General features: G+C 44.2%; 1 protein-coding gene across 1 annotated transcript in view; it reads left to right on the forward strand.

Moving 5' to 3' along the window:
- The window catches only part of GTF3C1 (general transcription factor IIIC subunit 1), a 93,069-nt gene that overhangs the window by 39,821 nt on the left and 34,081 nt on the right, over positions 1 to 19,167 (forward strand). The window contains exons 17-18 of the mRNA XM_073647805.1: positions 1,676 to 1,773; positions 1,938 to 2,034. Coding sequence (XP_073503906.1) covers positions 1,676 to 1,773; positions 1,938 to 2,034 — 195 coding nt within the window. The remainder of the gene's footprint in view (positions 1 to 1,675; positions 1,774 to 1,937; positions 2,035 to 19,167) is intronic.

Raw genomic sequence — 19,167 nt, forward strand, 5'->3', positions numbered from 1 at the left:
CATGATGAGCTGTGGTGTTCCGTATGCCAGAAATCTCACTCCAGTTCCTGACTTGAGAGAGATTTCTGGTGTAGGATATGGAAGTGCACAACACTTTACTTGTTAGATGCTCCTGATTTATGAAGACGTGTAGACCACTTCATGATTCAGGAGCGTCTCATTCCAGCACTCCCCCTCATCAAGACTAGCATGGACAAAGCCTTAATGAATCAGGCCCATAATGTAATTATTGTACCTTTTGAAACTTCATTCTCCTTCAAAGAACTCTCCATTCATAGCCAGGCGAGTGTCTCTTTATCGGGGGTGAGCAGGCGAGGCAGGGATTTTGCTGCAACTTGTTTCATGCCCAATTTCTTCTTTAAAGTTTGCTGATAGGGAATTAATGAAATCCCAGATAACTCCATGGGTTCATCAATAGTCCAATGGCAGCAGAATGGTTTTGTCATGTTAGGTGTGGGAAAGACTAAGTGCAAAACGTATGGAAGAGGGGCAGGAAGCCCAAACACTAAGGAAAGGGGGAGTGTAGACCCCTAGGCAGATCTAATATCACCCTGCTGACCCCATCATCCCTATATAGGTTCCACACCTGTCGCCGAGCAGGAACCTAAGCCCTTAACGTCCCTAGAGCTTGACCCTAGATAGGGAGGGGAAGGGGTGAGCGCTAATCAGGCCCAATAGAAACTAAAAACAACAAGATAGACAAACAAAGGGGATACTATTAGCTTGAGCAGACACCAGAGAGATAACGCCAACTGACCTCCAAGGGCACCAGAGAAGATACTAGCCGACTGCCAGTGCTCCAAGCCTGCACAGAGGTACAAAGACCTATCACCGGCGCATCTCTGGAAAAACTGAGCGTTTTTAACTACCAAGCAAGGGTATGTGAATCAGCAGCAGAAGGTGGCGGTAGCTGCTGGGTCCTAAAGGAAGAAGGATATAATTATACAAAAGAGATGAGAGGATCAAGAAGGCGTCTGCAATGCGAAGGTCAGTGACCTTCTGCAGCCGGCTCCAAAGCGACTGTCTGTCACACTTGACACACCTATGACAGGTTTGTTGACCTTTCACCACATTTCATCAGTTCGTGCGGTCGATCTTAATAATAAAAATAAAAAACAAAATAGGCAAATGATAAAACTCTTGAAAGAAAAAAAAAAATCACTAAAGGTATACTCATCCCCTCCCCAACGTCGATGGCTGCGTACTGACTCAGAAGGGTATTGCAGACATTCACCTGGCAGCAAAAATCCAAAGACAATTTCTGTTTTTTGGGGTCCCCCATCGTGTATCAATAAAACTATGTTCGCTAAGTATTAAATGGCTATGGGTTATGTCATTTGAATCTAAAATAAAGCAGACTTTACACTTCTACTGTTATAGATGAGTATCGATTACTGATAAAGAATATTACACATACAGACATTTTGATATAAAATAAATGTTTGCGACTGGTTCTGTCTCTGGGACCCCTCTTGTGTCAAGAATATGGGTCTCCTAACCAGTCTGTTGAAGATGCCGCCCCATCCTGGTGGAGACTAAATGTAGGGGTAACCACGCAAGTACACGGAGCTCTCCATTCACTTCTATGGGAGAAATTTTGGGTTTTTCTTATATTTTTTAATATGCTTAGAATATTTTCTTGCAGAACATAATGATTTTCTCCTATATTTTTTAGGTTGATGACCTTGAGGACTATTTAAATGATCCAATTAAAAAGCACACGTTAATCCGGTACCTGCCCCGGTCGATACGACAGCAGCTGCTGTATAAAAGGTGTGTGGAACGTTCTTTGTGCTGAAATGTGGATATTTGGTTTAAAAATTTTCTGCCCAAGTTAATTTAATACAATTACTGATAAAGTGGCATCCTCCACTTGGAGAAGGGACGAATATTATTCATCTTTCTCTCTTATGGCTGTCATCTTTATTTTTCTTTAGGAGATATGTCTTCTCTGTGTTTCAATGGCTACAAAAATTAAATTGGATGGGTCTACTACAGTTCGGGCCAACTGAAAAATTTCAAGACAAAGATCAGGTAGGATAATATTGCTATCTGTGTGTATGTGCTTTACGCATGTGAGCTGGATGACACCAGCTTTACTTTACTATATTGAGATATATATATACAGTGTAAGAATATTGGTGTCATGTTCAATACTTATTTCAAAGTAAATATACTCTAAAGCAGCTATTATCATGAAATTCTCACCAGATGTCGACATCAATCCATCCAATCCACACAAGCAAAGAAATCAAATCATACATGTCTATAAATTTAAGTTATGACACAGGAAAAAAGTATTGAACACTTGAACAGAGAGGCGCAAAAAGCCATGACACAAGTTGAAATCTATCAGTAATTAGAAAGCAATCCTGTCACTTAGTGAAAAATAATATCAGCTGGTTCACCTGATGGCCTATAAAAAGGTGTCTCATTACCAGGGTGCCACACAAGAAACATCTCATGATTGGTAAAACTAGTGATCTGTCTCAAGACCTTCACAACCTTATTGTTGCAAAACATACTGATGGCATTGCCTACAGAATAGTTTCTAAATTACTGAAGGTTCCAGTGAGCACTGTTTGTGCCATAATCTGGAAGTGGAAAAAACATAATTTCACCAAAAACCGGCCACTACCAGGTTCTACCCGCAAGATTTCAGACAGAGGAGTGAAAAGAATTATCAAAAGAGTTGTCTAAGAGCCAAGGACCACCTTTGGAGAGCTACAGAAATACCTGGAATCAACAGAACTCGTAATTGTTTCAAAGAGAACAGTCAGTAACGCACTCAACCTCCATGGCTTGTATGCACTCTCACCACGCAAGAGTCCATTGCTGAACAAAAAACATATTTAAAGTTTGCTCAACTACAGTTAGGCTGTGTGCCCACTATGCGTTTTTTAAGCGTTTCCGCAGCGGCAATTCCACTGCAGAAACGCTTAAAAAACGCTTGGTAGAAGGTCTGCCATGTTTCTCAATGATAATCCGTATGTGCTGTGCACATGCTGCGGAAATTTCCACTGCGGATTATCATTGCGGAATAATCCGCAGCACTAATAATTATTTTGCGTAAGCGCGGCGTTTTTGCCGCCATTGACTTGCATTGAATCGCTTAATTGGAGAAGTTTGGAGAAGAGGAGACTCTCCTCTGGACCATAGTACCTGTAAAAAAAAAAAAATAAAAAAAAAGAATTAAAATAAAAAATATACATTATACTTAACTTCTGATGGCCCCTGGTCTCCTCTATTGTGCGTCCTGACTCGCCGGCAGCTCGCAATGGTCTAAGAGGACCTGCCATGACGTCATTTAGTCATGTGACGGGTCACGCGACCGCCGACGTCAGCTGTCGCGTGACCCGTCGCATGAGTAAATGACATCATGGCAGGTCTTTTTACACGACCGCGAGACACCGGGAAGACCGGACGCATCGGATAAGGAGACCGGCGGCCATCGGAAGGTGAGTATAATAGTTTTTTTTTATTTTTTACCATTTTTATTCTTTTTTTTAACTAACTTGGTCACACTAAATAAAATCCATGCCGGTTGCATGGATTTATATAGTGTGACCAAGTTGTCAAGCACTTTCCAAGTGATGCTAAAATCCCTTGGAAAGCGCTTGACAACCCGCATGCGAAATCGCATGATCAAAACGCTTCACTTACGCTTGTCCCTGGCAGGAAAAACGCATGTACAATCCGCATGTACAATCCGCATGCGTTTTTTCTGCCAGGGAGATGCAGAAATGATCAGGAAAAAATCCGGAGCATTTCTGCATCGTGGGCACATAGCCTTAGACAAGCCTGTGATATACTGGGAGAACACAGCCTGGTAAGATGAGACCAAAATTGGATGCCATAATACACACCATGTTTGGAGGCCAAATGGCAACTAGTTTCTCCATACAGGAGGCATCTTGAAGTGGTCATCACTAACAAAGGGTTTTGAATGAAGTATTAAATAAATTTCAGTAAGTGTGTTCAATACTTTTTCCCTGTGTCATTTCTTATTGTTATAAATAACTTAATTTATGGACATCTATGGTTTGATTTCTTTGTGTGGATTGGATGGGTTATCATCGACATGTGGTGAAAATTTCATGTCAATAGCACCTTTAGAAATATATTTACTTAGAAAATTGGTGACGTGCTTGATAGTTCACCCACTGTATAGGATTATGAAGTACGCTTCCTCTGCTGCCGGTACATGTCATATTTATTGTAAGAGATTTTGGAGCGCTGTTTCATATAAACGTATATATCCACCCCTGTGAAGTCAAATGCAGCCCCAATGATTGACGACATGGTATAGATCAGGTGAAGGTGGGCAAATTAAAATGTATAATTTGTATTTTATTTTCTGTTTGCAAATGTGGTCCTGTTTTGTTCTGTCAGTCACTGAGTTAGGGCTGTCAGTCACTGAGTTAGGGCTGTCAGTCACTGAGTTAGGGCTGTCAGTCACTGAGTTAGGGCTGTCAGTCACTGAGTTAGGGCTGTCAGTCACTGAGTTAGGGCTGTCAGTCACTGAGTTAGGGCTGTCAGTCACTGAGTTAGGGCTGTCAGTCACTGAGTTAGGGCTGTCAGTCACGGAGTTAGGGCTGTCAGTCACTGAGTTAGGGCTGTCAGTCACGGAGTTAGGGCTGTCAGTCACTGAGTTAGGGCTGTCAGTCACTGAGTTAGGGCTGTCAGTCACTGAGTTAGGGCTGTCAGTCACTGAGTTAGGGCTGTCAGTCACTGAGTTAGGGCTGTCAGTCACTGAGTTAGGGCTGTCAGTCACTGAGTTAGGGCTGTCAGTCACTGAGTTAGGGCTGTCAGTCACTGAGTTAGGGCTGTCAGTCACTGAGTTAGGGCTGTCAGTCACTGAGTTAGGGCTGTCAGTCACTGAGTTAGGGCTGTCAGTCACTGAGTTAGGGCTGTCAGTCACTGAGTTAGGGCTGTCAGTCACTGAGTTAGGGCTGTCAGTCACTGAGTTAGGGCTGTCAGTCACTGAGTTAGGGCTGTCAGTCACTGAGTTAGGGCTGTCAGTCACTGAGTTAGGGCTGTCAGTCACTGAGTTAGGGCTGTCAGTCACTGAGTTAGGGCTGTCAGTCACTGAGTTAGGGCTGTCAGTCACTGAGTTAGGGCTGTCAGTCACTGAGTTAGGGCTGTCAGTCACTGAGTTAGGGCTGTCAGTCACTGAGTTAGGGCTGTCAGTCACTGAGTTAGGGCTGTCAGTCACTGAGTTAGGGCTGTCAGTCACTGAGTTAGGGCTGTCAGTCACTGAGTTAGGGCTGTCAGTCACTGAGTTAGGGCTGTCAGTCACTGAGTTAGGGCTGTCAGTCACTGAGTTAGGGCTGTCAGTCACTGAGTTAGGGCTGTCAGTCACTGAGTTAGGGCTGTCAGTCACTGAGTTAGGGCTGTCAGTCACTGAGTTAGGGCTGTCAGTCACTGAGTTAGGGCTGTCAGTCACTGAGTTAGGGCTGTCAGTCACTGAGTTAGGGCTGTCAGTCACTGAGTTGGGGCTGTCGGTCACGGAGTTGGGGCTGTCGGTCACGGAGTTGGGGCTGTCGGTCACGGAGTTGGGGCTGTCGGTCACTGAGTTGGGGCTGTGGGTCACTGAGTTGGGGCTGTGGGTCACTGAGTTGGGGCTGTGGGTCACTGAGTTGGGGCTGTGGGTCACTGAGTTGGGGCTGTGGGTCACTGAGTTGGGGCTGTGGGTCACTGAGTTGGGGCTGTGGGTCACTGAGTTGGGGCTGTGGGTCACTGAGTTGGGGCTGTGGGTCACTGAGTTGGAGCTGTGGGTCACTGCGTTGGGGCTGTCAGTGGACTCCTAAGGATAGAAAAGCAGAATTTTCAGTAAATGACATACAAGTTATACTGAATCTTTACTTACAAAGCTACATTGCTGTATTTGCCATCTTCCAACTTTCTTCTAGTTTTGCACATTTGTCTCACTTTAATGTTTTTAACCCTGTGAGATTTTGCTCTTTTATTTTTTCCCCGCCTTCTTTCTAGTGCCATAACTTTTTTTTTTTCCGTCCACATAGCCACGATTTATAGTTTTGAATTACACCATTCATTTTCCCATACAATGTACTGAAACACAGGAAAAAATTTCCAAGTGTGATGAAATCATGAAAAAAAGATACAATTCTGCCATTTTTTGTAGGGGTTTGTTTTTACGAGCTCCATTGTGTGGTAAGAATGACCAGTAAACCTGATTGTCCTAGTCAGAACGATTACAGCAATACACGCAACAATTTTTTTATTCTATTTAAGCGATGAAAGATATTTCAGAATATTGGAAAAAACATTTTTGCTTTGTGTCGTAGTTTTCCAAGACCCATAACATTTTTATTCCTCTATTGATGCGGGGAGCGAGGGCTTGTTTTTTTGGCACTGAAGGCTGATATCAATTTTGTGTACATAGAATGCTTTGATTGGTTATTATATTTTTTTAAGTGAGGTGACCAAAAAAAAACCTTCATTTCTAGGATTATTTTTTCTTTACGCCATTTACTGATTGGGTTAAATAATTCCATATTTAATAGATCAGACTTTTACCAACACAGCGATGCCAAATATGTTTTTTTTTTCCTTTCTTTTTAACAGGGGGAAAAGGAGGGTGATTTGGATTTTTATCATTTTTGTAAAACTTTTCTGTTTTTAAAAACTTTTTTTTTTTACATTGTTTTTTGGTCCCCTTAGGGAACTTGATCCTGCGATGGATGATCACTGATACTATGTACTGCAATACCAAAATATTGCAGAATATAGTGGAGATGACCGTGACGGGGGTCATAAGCATACGTCCAAAGGTCACAGTAACCCATTGATTCCCTGCGATCGCGTCATGGGAGGCCGATGGGAGATTGATAATACCAGCTGACAGCGCCTGATAGAACCTCATTCTCCTACTGTTAGAATTCATCTGCCATTTAAATGCTTTTGACAGATATTGAGAGCGGCTTTTAAATGGTTAACAACCACAGCTGGAACTCGTCCCCAGCTGCGGCTTTTAGAGACAGGTGAGATTGACATTTAAGGCTGGCAGAATTGCTAAGCTACTAGCCTGAACTGTGCTGCAGCAAGGCAGCTTCTGCTTTTGCAGCATCTGAGGAAATGAGAGACCGTATCCGAGGCAGTGAGCCATGCACTACAACATTAAAAAGTCCTTCAATTCTTCAGAACGGTGAGGATTTTTAAGAAGGGGTAAATTCCCAAAATTGCTAGTTTTTGCAATCAATTTACAATTTTACCAATTTGATAAGATAACCCCTTTATAAGGAAAACAAGCTATTCTCTCTTACATGTCTGAAAATGAAAACGTAAATAATTGCTCCATTAGCTACTAAACCAACAAGTTACACAAATGTAATAAAATTTCGGGTTCAGTATCAATAACCATGATTACTGCCAGACCTGCGTGTAAGCATCACATAAGTAGAATCTGTCAATATGAAGCTACAAAGTCTTCACAACGAAGCACATGAATCCACGTTCTAAAGATACCAAACCAAGTCATTGAAATCTTCCTGTCAGGAAAGGGTTAAAAAGCCATTTCTGGGACTCCATGGTACCACAGTGAGAGCAATTACCCATAATGGAGAAAACTTGGAACAGTAGTACTTATTGCCAGGAGTGGCTGGCCTACCAAAATGTCACCAAGAGCACAAGAACAGCATATCCAAGAGGTCACAAAAGAACCCACTCAAACCTCTACAGAACTATAAGCACTAGTGTTGAGCGAGTATGTTCTGTTAACTCTTTCGCCGAGTATGCTCGGGCCGAGCACCGAGTATTTACAGCTGCTCGGTGATATGGTTGAATCACTCCTGTGTGCATGATTTGCAACTGTTTGACAGCTTTATTACATGGGAGGAATGTCTATTTCTTACACATTCCTCACATGTAATAAAACTGTCAAACAGTTGCAAATCATGCACACGGGAGCGATTTAACCTTATCAACGAGCAGCTGTAAATACTCGGAGCTCGGCCCGAGCGTGCTCGGACAGAACATACTCGCTCAACACTAATAAGCACCACTTTTAAAGGTAATCTGTCAGTAGGATTGTCCCTTTTAAACAGTCTATATGGGCGCGTAGGTCATAGTAAGCCGAATATGATACCTTGATATCTGCAATCTGATGTTTTCTCCCAGAGAAATCCATGTAAATGAGCTGTTCAAGACTATGGGGCCGGACACTGATCTGTATGAGAATCTGCCTCAAGAGATTATATTAAATAAATGTAGGGGTTACCAGTTTGAGACTTGTAATGACTGACAGTCTGCTTTCATAATCACACAGCTTTGCAGTGAGATCAGAGCTAACACAGGACAGTAGAAATTGCCTTTGTCTCATTACAAAACATATTTTTGCAGCTGTAGATGTCCTCTCTTCTCCTGCTTCAGCTTCCAGCTCACAGGCAATCAATGTGGTGAAGGGCGGTACAACTGAGCTGACAGCACTATGAGAAGACAACTGCAGATGTGTTTGTAATGAGACAAGCCAACACTGTTCAGCCAGAGACAGCGTAGGGGCAATTTAACTCATTAACATATTGCCTGTTGGCATAGTGGAATGGAATATTGATATAAATGGAAGTGTTTATCCCCTTATAGCTATCTGTGATATATTGACTATAAGAAATCTCTGTTGTATGCGCAGTGAAGTCTAATTACTCCAAGAAATTAAATTAGAGCGTAAATAAATCAACTAAATAGACATGCACATTGTGTAAAAGGAATGATATAACAGGATGTTGCCTACGTGGTACCACGTGACTAGAACATGTAAAGGTCCTGATATGCATGATCTTTAATGATCCTAGTAACCTGTGCAATTATAGAAAGAAATATAAAAAAGACCTTGGCTACGTAGTTGTCACGGGTGTGTTGCCACGAAGATCGTCACGAGTACACAGCCTGACTTCTCGCAGCTGACTTGTTGGTGCTTTGTGTTTTCTCGGCAGTGTAGGAGTTAATTCTCTCTCTCTCTGGGCTAGCTGAGGTCCAGCCTTGCCCAGCTGCAATCAATGCTTCTTTAGTGAGACTCCTTTATATTCCTGCAGGTCTGTTTGGGAGGTGTCGGTGAAAGCTTTTCATTCAGACTTACAGAGCGGATCGTGGTGTTTGGAGTTGCTGAGATAAGTGTATTTGGAAGTGTTTTTTCCCTTTCCTCGCTTTATCATTTATCTCCTTTCCCGTTGGTGTTCCCTCTGTTGTAGTTGTGTAGAAGTTGTATGCAAGGTGGTTTTGGTTTTTCCCTTGTACTGTCTCGTTCGTCTAAATACTGTGTGTGGGCATATTATTTCTGGTTCCCTATTGTTGTGATCGGGGTCCTTCTCAGGACTAGATTACTTAGGTGCAGGGATCCTCAGGAGGTAGGGGTTACGCTGGCGGCCTGGACCTCTGTACCTTTAACAGTACCTCCAGGTTGAGGGGTTAGTCAGGGTCCCAGCTTAGGGTCAGCTTAGGCCCCCTACCTCCAGTATTCTGTGACAGTGTGACATTTTCACCGACCCACTTAGTTTTCTCCAGCTACCATGGATCCAGTAGCCGGTCTAGCTCGGCAGTTGCAGAGTTTGTCCATGGGGCTGGCGGACGTTAAGTCCAAGGTTTTGCATCCTCTGGAGCAAGCCGGACCAGAACCTAAAGTAGCTCTCCCTGACAAGTTCACTGGGGGGCGGGACAAGTTTTTTGTTTTCCGGGAGGCATGCAAATTGTACTTTCGGCTGCGGCCTCGGTCATCGGGCAGTGAAGAACAAAGGGTGGGAATTGTCATCTCGCTCCTACAAGGGGACCCTCAATCTTGGGCGTTCTCTCTTCCCCCAAGCTCCCCGGTTCTCCAGTCAGTGGATAGGTTTTTCGCTGCTCTGGGACTCGTATATGATGACCCAGATCGGATCTCCCTTGCTGAGTCTAAGTTACGTAGGATTCAGCAGGGAGATCGTCCGGCGGAGGAATTCTGTTCGGAGTTCCGTAGGTGGGCCACGGACACCCAGTGGAATGACCCGGCTCTTAGGAGCCAGTTTTGTCATGGTTTATCCGACAAATTACAGGATGTGTTGGCACAGTATGACTCTCCCGCGTCACTGGAAGCCGCTATGGCCCTTGCTATTCGTGTTGACAGACGGCTTCGGGAGAGGTGCGGGATAACTCTACCCCCTGTAATGTCTCCACCTCCTACAAGGTCCCCTCATATGGTGGTTCCCCTGGTCAGTCCGGAGGAGCCTATGCAATTAGGAGGGACATCATTTCGGGGAAGGGGACCGGTGGTGTGCCATAAGACAGGAAGGTGTTTCCTCTGCGGGAAAAAGGGACATTTTATTGGGGGGTGTCCATCCCGTCCCTTGCAGAGTAAAGAGTCGTCGAAAAAACTGTTGATCCCAGGTTGTGTGGTGGACGGCAATCTGGGAGTAGGTATTTCGTCCCTAGGTTCGTCTCAGTTTCTCGTACCGGCGGAGGTGGTGGTGGGTACGAGAACTGAGAGGATATCTGTTCTTCTGGATAGTGGGGCCGGGGCTAATCTGGTTGATGCTCGGTTTGCCCGGGTTCAAGGTATGCGATTGAGTGAGTTGGCTAAACCCATCCCCATATTCTCGATCGATGCCAGGCCTCTCGGTCAGGGAAGTTTTTTGCAAGCTGTGCATGGTGTAAAACTTCAAGTGGGGGCAATACATAAAGAACTGTTGTCTTGCTACGTGTTGGAGGGTCTTCCCACTCCTATAGTGTTGGGCCTTCCTTGGTTAGCTAAGCATAACCCGGTTATTAATTGGCAAACCAGAGAGATAAGCCAATGGAGTAAATTCTGTAATAAAAACTGCATGAACACGGTCATCGGTGCGGTTACTCCTTGGGTCTTACCTCCATTTCTGGCGGACTTTGAGGATGTATTCTCGGAGAATGGGTGTCAGGAACTACCTCCTCATCGCGAGTATGACTGTTCTGTAAAACTGCTCCCTGAGGCCAAGTTACCTAAAGCTAGGTTGTATAACCTTTCTGGTCCTGAGAGGCAGGCCATGAAGGATTATATTTCTGAAAGTCTGGCTAAGGGGCATATTAGACCTTCATCTTCACCGGTGGCCGCGGGGTTCTTCTTTGTTAAGAAGAAAGATGGAGGCCTACGCCCTTGCCTGGATTTCCGTGAACTTAATCGGATTACGGTCCGAGATCCGTATCCGCTCCCACTTATTCCCGATCTCTTTAATCAGATCGTGGGCGCCAAATGGTTCTCTAAGTTGGATCTCAGGGGGGCGTACAATCTGATTAGGATGAAGGAGGGGGATGAGTGGAAGACGGCTTTTAACACTCCGGAGGGGCATTATGAGAACCTTGTCATGCCATTCGGTCTGACTAATGCCCCGGCGGTGTTTCAACACTTTGTTAATGATATTTTTCGCCACCTGGTGGGACAGTTTGTTGTCATATATCTGGATGATATCTTAATTTACTCGCCGGATCTGGTGTCTCATCAGGAGCACGTTAGACAGGTGTTACAGATCTTGCGGGATAATAAACTGTATGCCAAGTGGGAAAAGTGTGTGTTCGCCGTACAGGAACTCCAGTTTTTAGGCTTCCTGGTTTCAGCGTCCGGTTTTCGTATGGACCCTGGGAAAGTGCGGGCAGTTCTTGAGTGGGATCGGCCGGAGAATCTTAAGGCACTACAACGTTTCCTGGGGTTTGCTAACTATTACCGGAAGTTCATTCGTAATTTCTCGTCCATGGTTAAGCCTCTCACAGACATGACTAAAAAGGGGACGGATTTTTCTAGGTGGTCTGACAAGGCTTGTCAAGCATTCTCCTCCTTGAAAAAATGTTTTGCCTCGGCACCCATACTCATTCAACCTGATGCGTCTCAGCCATTCTTTGTAGAGGTAGACGCTTCCGAGGTAGGGGTGGGAGCAGTATTGTCACAGGGTTCGTCCCCTGGTAAGTGGCATCCGTGCGCCTTTTTCTCTAAAAAGTTGTCGTCCGCTGAGAGGAATTACGATGTCGGCAATAGGGAACTCTTGGCCATTAAGTTAGCTTTTGAGGAGTGGCGCCATTTTTTGGAGGGGGCAGTTCATCCGGTCACCGTCATCACCGATCACAAGAACCTGCTATATCTGGAGTCCGCTAAACGTCTGAATCCCAGACAAGCTAGGTGGTCATTGTTTTTTACCAGGTTTAATTTCGTCGTTACATATCGTCCTGGGTCTAAAAATGTAAAGGCGGATGCCTTATCTCGCAGTTTCCCTGGGGCCGGGAATACGGACGACCCGATTCCTATTCTTCAGGAGGGGGTGGTGGTTTCGGCAGTATGCTCTGAGCTGGAGGAGGAGATATTGGAGGCTCAGGGGGACGCCCCTGTTGGACCTTCGGGGAGACTGTTCGTTCCAGATCAGTTGCGACAAAAGGTGATCGAGGCACACCATAACTCAGTTTTTGCAGGACACCCGGGGAGTAAAGCAACTGTGGATCTCCTCTCGCGTCGGTTTTGGTGGCCTAACTTACATAAAGAGGTGGTAACTTTTGTCGCGTCCTGTGGGGTTTGTGCGCGCTCTAAGACCTCACATACCCGTCCGTCTGGGGCCCTCTTACCTTTGAAGATCCCGGAGCGTCCTTGGACTCATCTGTCTATGGACTTTATTACGGACCTCCCTCCGTCTTCGGGTAAAACGGTCATACTCGTTGTAGTGGACAGGTTCAGCAAGATGGCACATTTTATCGCTCTTCCGGCTCTCCCTAATGCTAAAACTCTTGCGCAGGTGTTCATTGGGGAGATTGTGAGGCTTCACGGGGTACCCTCCGAGGTGGTGTCTGATCGGGGGTCTCAGTTTGTGTCCAAGTTCTGGAAGGCGTTTTGTGCTCGGCGGGGGATGCATTTGTCATTCTCGTCGGCTTTTCATCCTCAGACCAATGGTCAGACGGAACGTATGAACCAGAGCTTGGAGACATATCTTCGGTGTTTTGTGTCAGAGAACCAGGAGGACTGGGCTTCTTTCCTACCTCTGGCAGAGTTTGCTCTCAATAATAGGCGGAGCGAGTCCACTGGTAAGTCCCCGTTTTTTGGGGCATATGGTTTTCACCCCCAGTTTTGTACTTTCAGTAGGGGGGGCTCTTCGGGGGTTCCGGAGGAGGAACGATTTTCCTCATCTCTCGCTTCAGTATGGAGAGGGGTGCTGAAGAATCTGAATACTATGGGGAACCGATACAAACGTATGGCTGATAGGAGGAGAGTGTCTGGTCCGGACCTAAGTGTGAACGATCAGGTATGGTTGTCTACCAGGAATATTAAACTTAAGGTTCCCTCCTGGAAACTGGGTCCCAGGTTCATCGGGCCGTACAGAATCAGTTCTGTTATTAATCCGGTGGCATTCCGTCTTGACCTCCCCCCTACGTTTAAAATTCACAACGTGTTTCACAGATCATTGCTTAAGAGGTATGTGGCGCCGGTGGTACCGTCACCTTTACCTCCCCCTCCTGTGGTTGTCAATGGTAACTTGGAGTTCCAGGTATCGAGGGTCATTGATTCACGCTTTAATCGCCGGTCCCTTCAGTACTTGGTTCATTGGAAGGGGTATGGTCCTGAGGAGAGGATGTGGGTTCCTGCATCGGATATTAACGCAGACCGATTAGTTCGGGCCTTCCACTCGACTCACCCGGATAAACCTGGCCCTGAGGGTCCGGAGGCCCCTCGTAGAAGGGGGGGTACTGTCACGGGTGTGTTGCCACGAAGATCGTCACGAGTACACAGCCTGACTTCTCGCAGCTGACTTGTTGGTGCTTTGTGTTTTCTCGGCAGTGTAGGAGTTAATTCTCTCTCTCTCTGGGCTAGCTGAGGTCCAGCCTCGCCCAGCTGCAATCAATGCTTCTTTAGTGAGACTCCTTTATATTCCTGCAGGTCTGTTTGGGAGGTGTCGGTGAAAGCTTTTCATTCAGACTTACAGAGCGGATCGTGGTGTTTGGAGTTGCTGAGATAAGTGTATTTGGAAGTGTTTTTTCCCTTTCCTCGCTTTATCATTTATCTCCTTTCCCGTTGGTGTTCCCTCTGTTGTAGTTGTGTAGAAGTTGTATGCAAGGTGGTTTTGGTTTTTCCCTTGTACTGTCTCGTTCGTCTAAATACTGTGTGTGGGCATATTATTTCTGGTTCCCTATTGTTGTGATCGGGGTCCTTCTCAGGACTAGATTACTTAGGTGCAGGGATCCTCAGGAGGTAGGGGTTACGCTGGCGGCCTGGACCTCTGTACCTTTAACAGTACCTCCAGGTTGAGGGGTTAGTCAGGGTCCCAGCTTAGGGTCAGCTTAGGCCCCCTACCTCCAGTATTCTGTGACAGTGTGACAGTAGTACCACGTGTTTAAAATATATAAAGGTCCTGACACATATGGTTTCTATTTGTTTTGGTTACCTTAGTAACCGCAGAAATGAATATGCTAAAGGAAATAACTTTGCCTATGTGGCATAATCTGATTGGAGTAAGCAAAGGTCCTGCTATATATGCCTTCTATTGATTTGGACCAATGGTGCAGACTCAATAACTGATGTGCATAAAGAAAAGGACCTTGACTATGTGGCATAATTTGATTGGAGCATGTAAAGGTCCTGCTATACATGCCCTCTATGGATTTGGATAAATAGTGTAGATGCAGTAATTGATGTACATAAAGAAAAGGACCTTACCTATGTGGCCTAATCTGATTGGAGTAAGCAAAGGTCCTGTTATGCATCTCCTCTATTGATTTGGACAAATTGTGCAGGCGTAGTAAATGATACGTATCAAGAAAAGGACCTTGCTTATGTGGCGTGTTTTGATTGGAGCATGTGACGGCCATGACATGAATCCCTCCTATTTTGAGTCAGCTGATCACGCAAGTGCAGCAATCGTTTAACACTACCTTCCACAAATGGATTGGATGTAGGTAAGTTAATGCAGATTGGTTCCTGAAACTGAGGCATTCAGGCTATTATGAGAATGCTGATATATCGCTTCAATCTCTACCAATGTGGTTCCTTCTGGCCTGAATGACAGCTTTATCCTCCAATCATTTAAATGGTAGGTAACATTATAATGATATGATCTTCATGATTGGAAATAAGGGAGTCTATTCTATTGGCACATGGCTACAACAATACACATTGGCTTAGAGCCCAAACAGAGGTGATAAAAGCTACCTGGCGGCCATTTTGGGTGTCATTTAGCCTCTATCCCCTGATGACGCCGGTTAGGCGAAACATGTCGGGGAGGCTATAATTTTAGTTTACAATAGGACAGGTAGGGAATAGTGCAATAAGTGGTCCGCGGCCACAAGCATATGATAATGGAAATAGATAGGATGGCTATTGGATACACAGTTATGCCAATTGAATAATCCTGATAGTCCTCACTACCTGCTCCTATATTGGAATTTTAATATAAATTACTACTATAATAAGGATTTAATTATTAAAAGTTAAGTTTTATAGAGCTTTAGTTGGGGGTTCTATTTGCCAACAGGCAATATGTAATGAGACAAGGCTCAACTTTTCAGTACCCCTGGTATGCCCCAGTATTAGATCAGTATGACAGGGTAGACAGCAGTGGGAGAAGTCCCTTTTACCCCAGAACCCCTGGCATCTCCAGCTTTAGATTATATACACAGCATGGACAGCAGTGTGTGCTGTCACCTATTATCTCAGCACCGCTGGTATCTCTAGAATTAGAAGAAAAAAAATATATGATGGACCGCAGTGTGAGCAGCCTCTTTTTACTTCAGAACCCCTGGTATCTCCAATATTAGGTCAGATACATATAGTGGACAGCAGTGTGAGAAGCCTCTTCTTACCTCAGCACCCATGGTATCTCCAGTATTAGATTAGAGAAACAGGGTGGACAGCAGTGTGAGCAGCCTCTTCTTACCTCAGCACCCATAGTTGTTCCAGTATTAGATGGAGAGGGTGGAAAGCAGTGTGAGCAGCCTCCTTTTACCTCAGTACTTTGTGTCTCCAGTATTAGATCAGATAGAAAGGGTGGATATCAGTGTGAGCAGCCTCTTCTTCTTACCTCAGGACCTCGTGTATCTCCAATATTAGATCAAATGGACATGGTGGGCAGCAATGTGAGGGGGTCTCCTTTCCCTCAGCACTCCTGCTTTCTCCAGTATTAGATCAGATAGAAAGGGAGGACAGCAGTTTGAGCAGCCTCTTCTTACCTCTGCACTCCTAGTATTTCCAATACTAGATTAGAAGGATATGGTGGTCAGCAGTGTGAGCAGCCTCTTCTTACCTCAACACTATCTCCAGTATTACATAAGTTTATCCACAGGGAGCACATCTTCCTACACATGATGGGGGGGGGGGGTCTGTGAAGCTTCATACTGCACATGCTCACAGCTATCTGTCCTAATATTCTAGGACTCCTTTCTGTCAGGATACTAAACTATTTAGGAATTTATTTATAATTTCCTTTAGTTATATCTTTTGCTATTCCCAAAGATCCCCTTTTAAAGAAGCCATCCCATTGGGTTTTTTTTCCATAAACCTGTGTAAATACATGTGTAAGGTGTTAATACAGTCATCATCTTCTCCGGTATCCAGCGCCATTCTGCTTCTCTTCTGAGTCACGTGACGGCTACTCATACTTTCCGGGTCACAGTGAGCTGTGTGTGATCCCGATGTGGCTTTTGCAGTGTGAGTCTATGGACTGTCAGAACAAGGCTTCATAGGATTACATTGGAAAAGAAAATTCCGGCTCACATATAGAACATAGTGTTATCCGAGAGTCTGACCAGTGGTGACCTCACTGAGAAGAGGAGCAGAACTGCACAGGATACCAGCGATCGGCGAGTGCATTAATTGTATGAGTGTAGGTGGTGTAGGGTATTAAAAACAAATCACCGAAAAATAGAATACTAGTGTATATTATTTTTCTTAATTTCACCGATTGTACACTAATTTAAAAGTTTTATATATTGGGTAGGCTTTAAAAATGAGAGACCTTAAAGAAGCCCTCCCATTAACTTTTACCCCCTAAACATATATGAATATATAAATGTGGTGTAGTGTAAGTGTGTTATACTAGTGTACAATTGGTGTAGGGTATTAATTTAAAAGTTTTATTTATTGGTAGGCTTTAAAAATGAGAGACCCCATAAAAAGAAAAAATGAAAAAAAAAAACACACAAAAAATATTAAATACACTGTGTGCAGAATTATTAGGCAAGTTGTATTTTAGAGGATTATTTTTATTATTGATCCACAACTATGTTCAAAATAAACCCAAAAGACTCATAAATATCCAAGCTTAATATTTTTGGAAGTTGGAGGTTTTTTTTTTGATTTGTCTATCTTAGGAGGATATCTGTTTGTGCAGGTAACTATTACTGTGCAGAATTATTAGGCAACTTAATAAAAACCAAATATAATCCCATCTCACTTGTTTATTTTCACCAGGTAAACCAATATCAGTGCACAAAATTTAGAAATAAACATTTCTGACATGCAAAAACAAAAACCAAAAAAATTCGTGATCAATATAGCCACCTTTCTTTATGATGACACTCAACAGCCTTCCATCCATAGATTCTGTCAGTTGCTTGATCTGTTTTCGATCAACATTGCGTGCAGCAGCCACCACAGCCTCCCAGACACTGTTCCGAGAGGTGTACTGTTTTCCCTCCCTGTAGATCTCACATTTTATGATGGACCACAGGTTCTCTATGGGGTTCAGATCAGGTGAACAAGGGGGCCATGTCATTATTTTTTCTTCTTTTAGACCTTTACTGGCCAGCCACGCTGTGGAGTAGTTGGATGCATGTGATGGAGCATTGTCCTGCATGAAAATCATGTTTTTCTTGAACAATACCGACTTCTTCCTGTACCACTGCTTGAAGAAGTTGTCTTCCAGAAACTGGCAGTACGTTTGGGAGTTGAGCTTCACTCCATCCTCAACCCGAAAAGGTCCCACAAGTTCATCTTTGATGATACCAGCTCATACCAGTACCCCACCTCCACCTTGCTGGCGTCTGAGTCGGAGTGGAGCTTTCTGCCCTTTACTGATCCAGACTCTGCCCATCCATCTGGCCCATCAAGAGTCACTCTCATTTCATCAGTCCATAAAACCTTTGAAAAATCAGTCTTAAGATATTTCTTGGCCCATTCTTGACGTTTTATCTTATGTTTCTTGTTCAAAGGTGGTCGTTTTTCAGCCTTCCTTACCTTGGCCATGTCCCTGAGTATCGCACACCTTGTGCTTTTTGATATTCCAGTAATGTTGCAGCTCTGAAATATGGTAAAACTGGTGGCGAATGGCATCTTGGCAGCTTCACGCTTGATTTTCCTCAATTCATGGGCAGTTATTTTGCACCTTTTTTGGCCAACACGCTTCTTGCGACCCTGTTGGCTATTTGCCATGAAACGCTTGATTGTTCGGTGATCACGTTTCAAAAGTTTGGAAATTTCAAGACTGCTGCATCTCTCTGCAAGACATCTCACAATTTTGGACTTTTCAGAGCCCGTCATATCTCTCTTCTGACCCATTTTGCCAAAGGAAAGGAAGTTGCCTAATAATTAAACACACCTTATATAGAGTGTTGATGTCACTAGACAACACCCCTCCTCATTACAGAGATGCACATCACCAGATTTACTTAATTGGTAGTTGGCTCTCAAGCCTATGCAGCTTGGAGGAGGACAACATGTATAAAAAGTATCATGTGAGCAAAATACTCATTTGCCTAATAATTCTGCACACGGTGTATATATAGACAAAGTAGGACTGTGGAGGGACTTATACCCTAGTACGTCACCTATCTCTGTCACTGCCTGTCAGCGGAAGTTCATGTCATATATCCTAAAACCTTATGTCACAAGTTACGTGTCTGATCTGCACTGTATTTTAGGCATTTAATTTGTTATTGGTTATTGGGTGTAGGTTTGTTTTTGGGTTCTTTAGTATTTTTGTGACCACTAGTTATTTCATTCACCCTAGTTTGACTTGGTACACCAAAATTAAACAGCTTGGTCATAAGTTATATATATATACACCGTGAGAATATCATATCAACAGTCAAACATGGTGGAGGTTGCTCTGTGATGGTGTAGGTCTGCTTTGCTTCTGTAGATCCTGGACGTCTTCTCATAATGGATCAAACCACGAATGCTGTATTTTACTAGACATTCTTAAATGAGAATATCCGTCCGTCAGTTCATAACCTTAGCTCAGTCACAGT

Source organism: Phyllobates terribilis, unplaced genomic scaffold, assembly GCF_046119375.1.
Source record: "Phyllobates terribilis strain yellow unplaced genomic scaffold, ASM4611937v1 Scaffold_9__5_contigs__length_417890890, whole genome shotgun sequence".
In the NCBI taxonomy this organism is placed as follows: Eukaryota; Metazoa; Chordata; class Amphibia; order Anura; family Dendrobatidae; genus Phyllobates; species Phyllobates terribilis.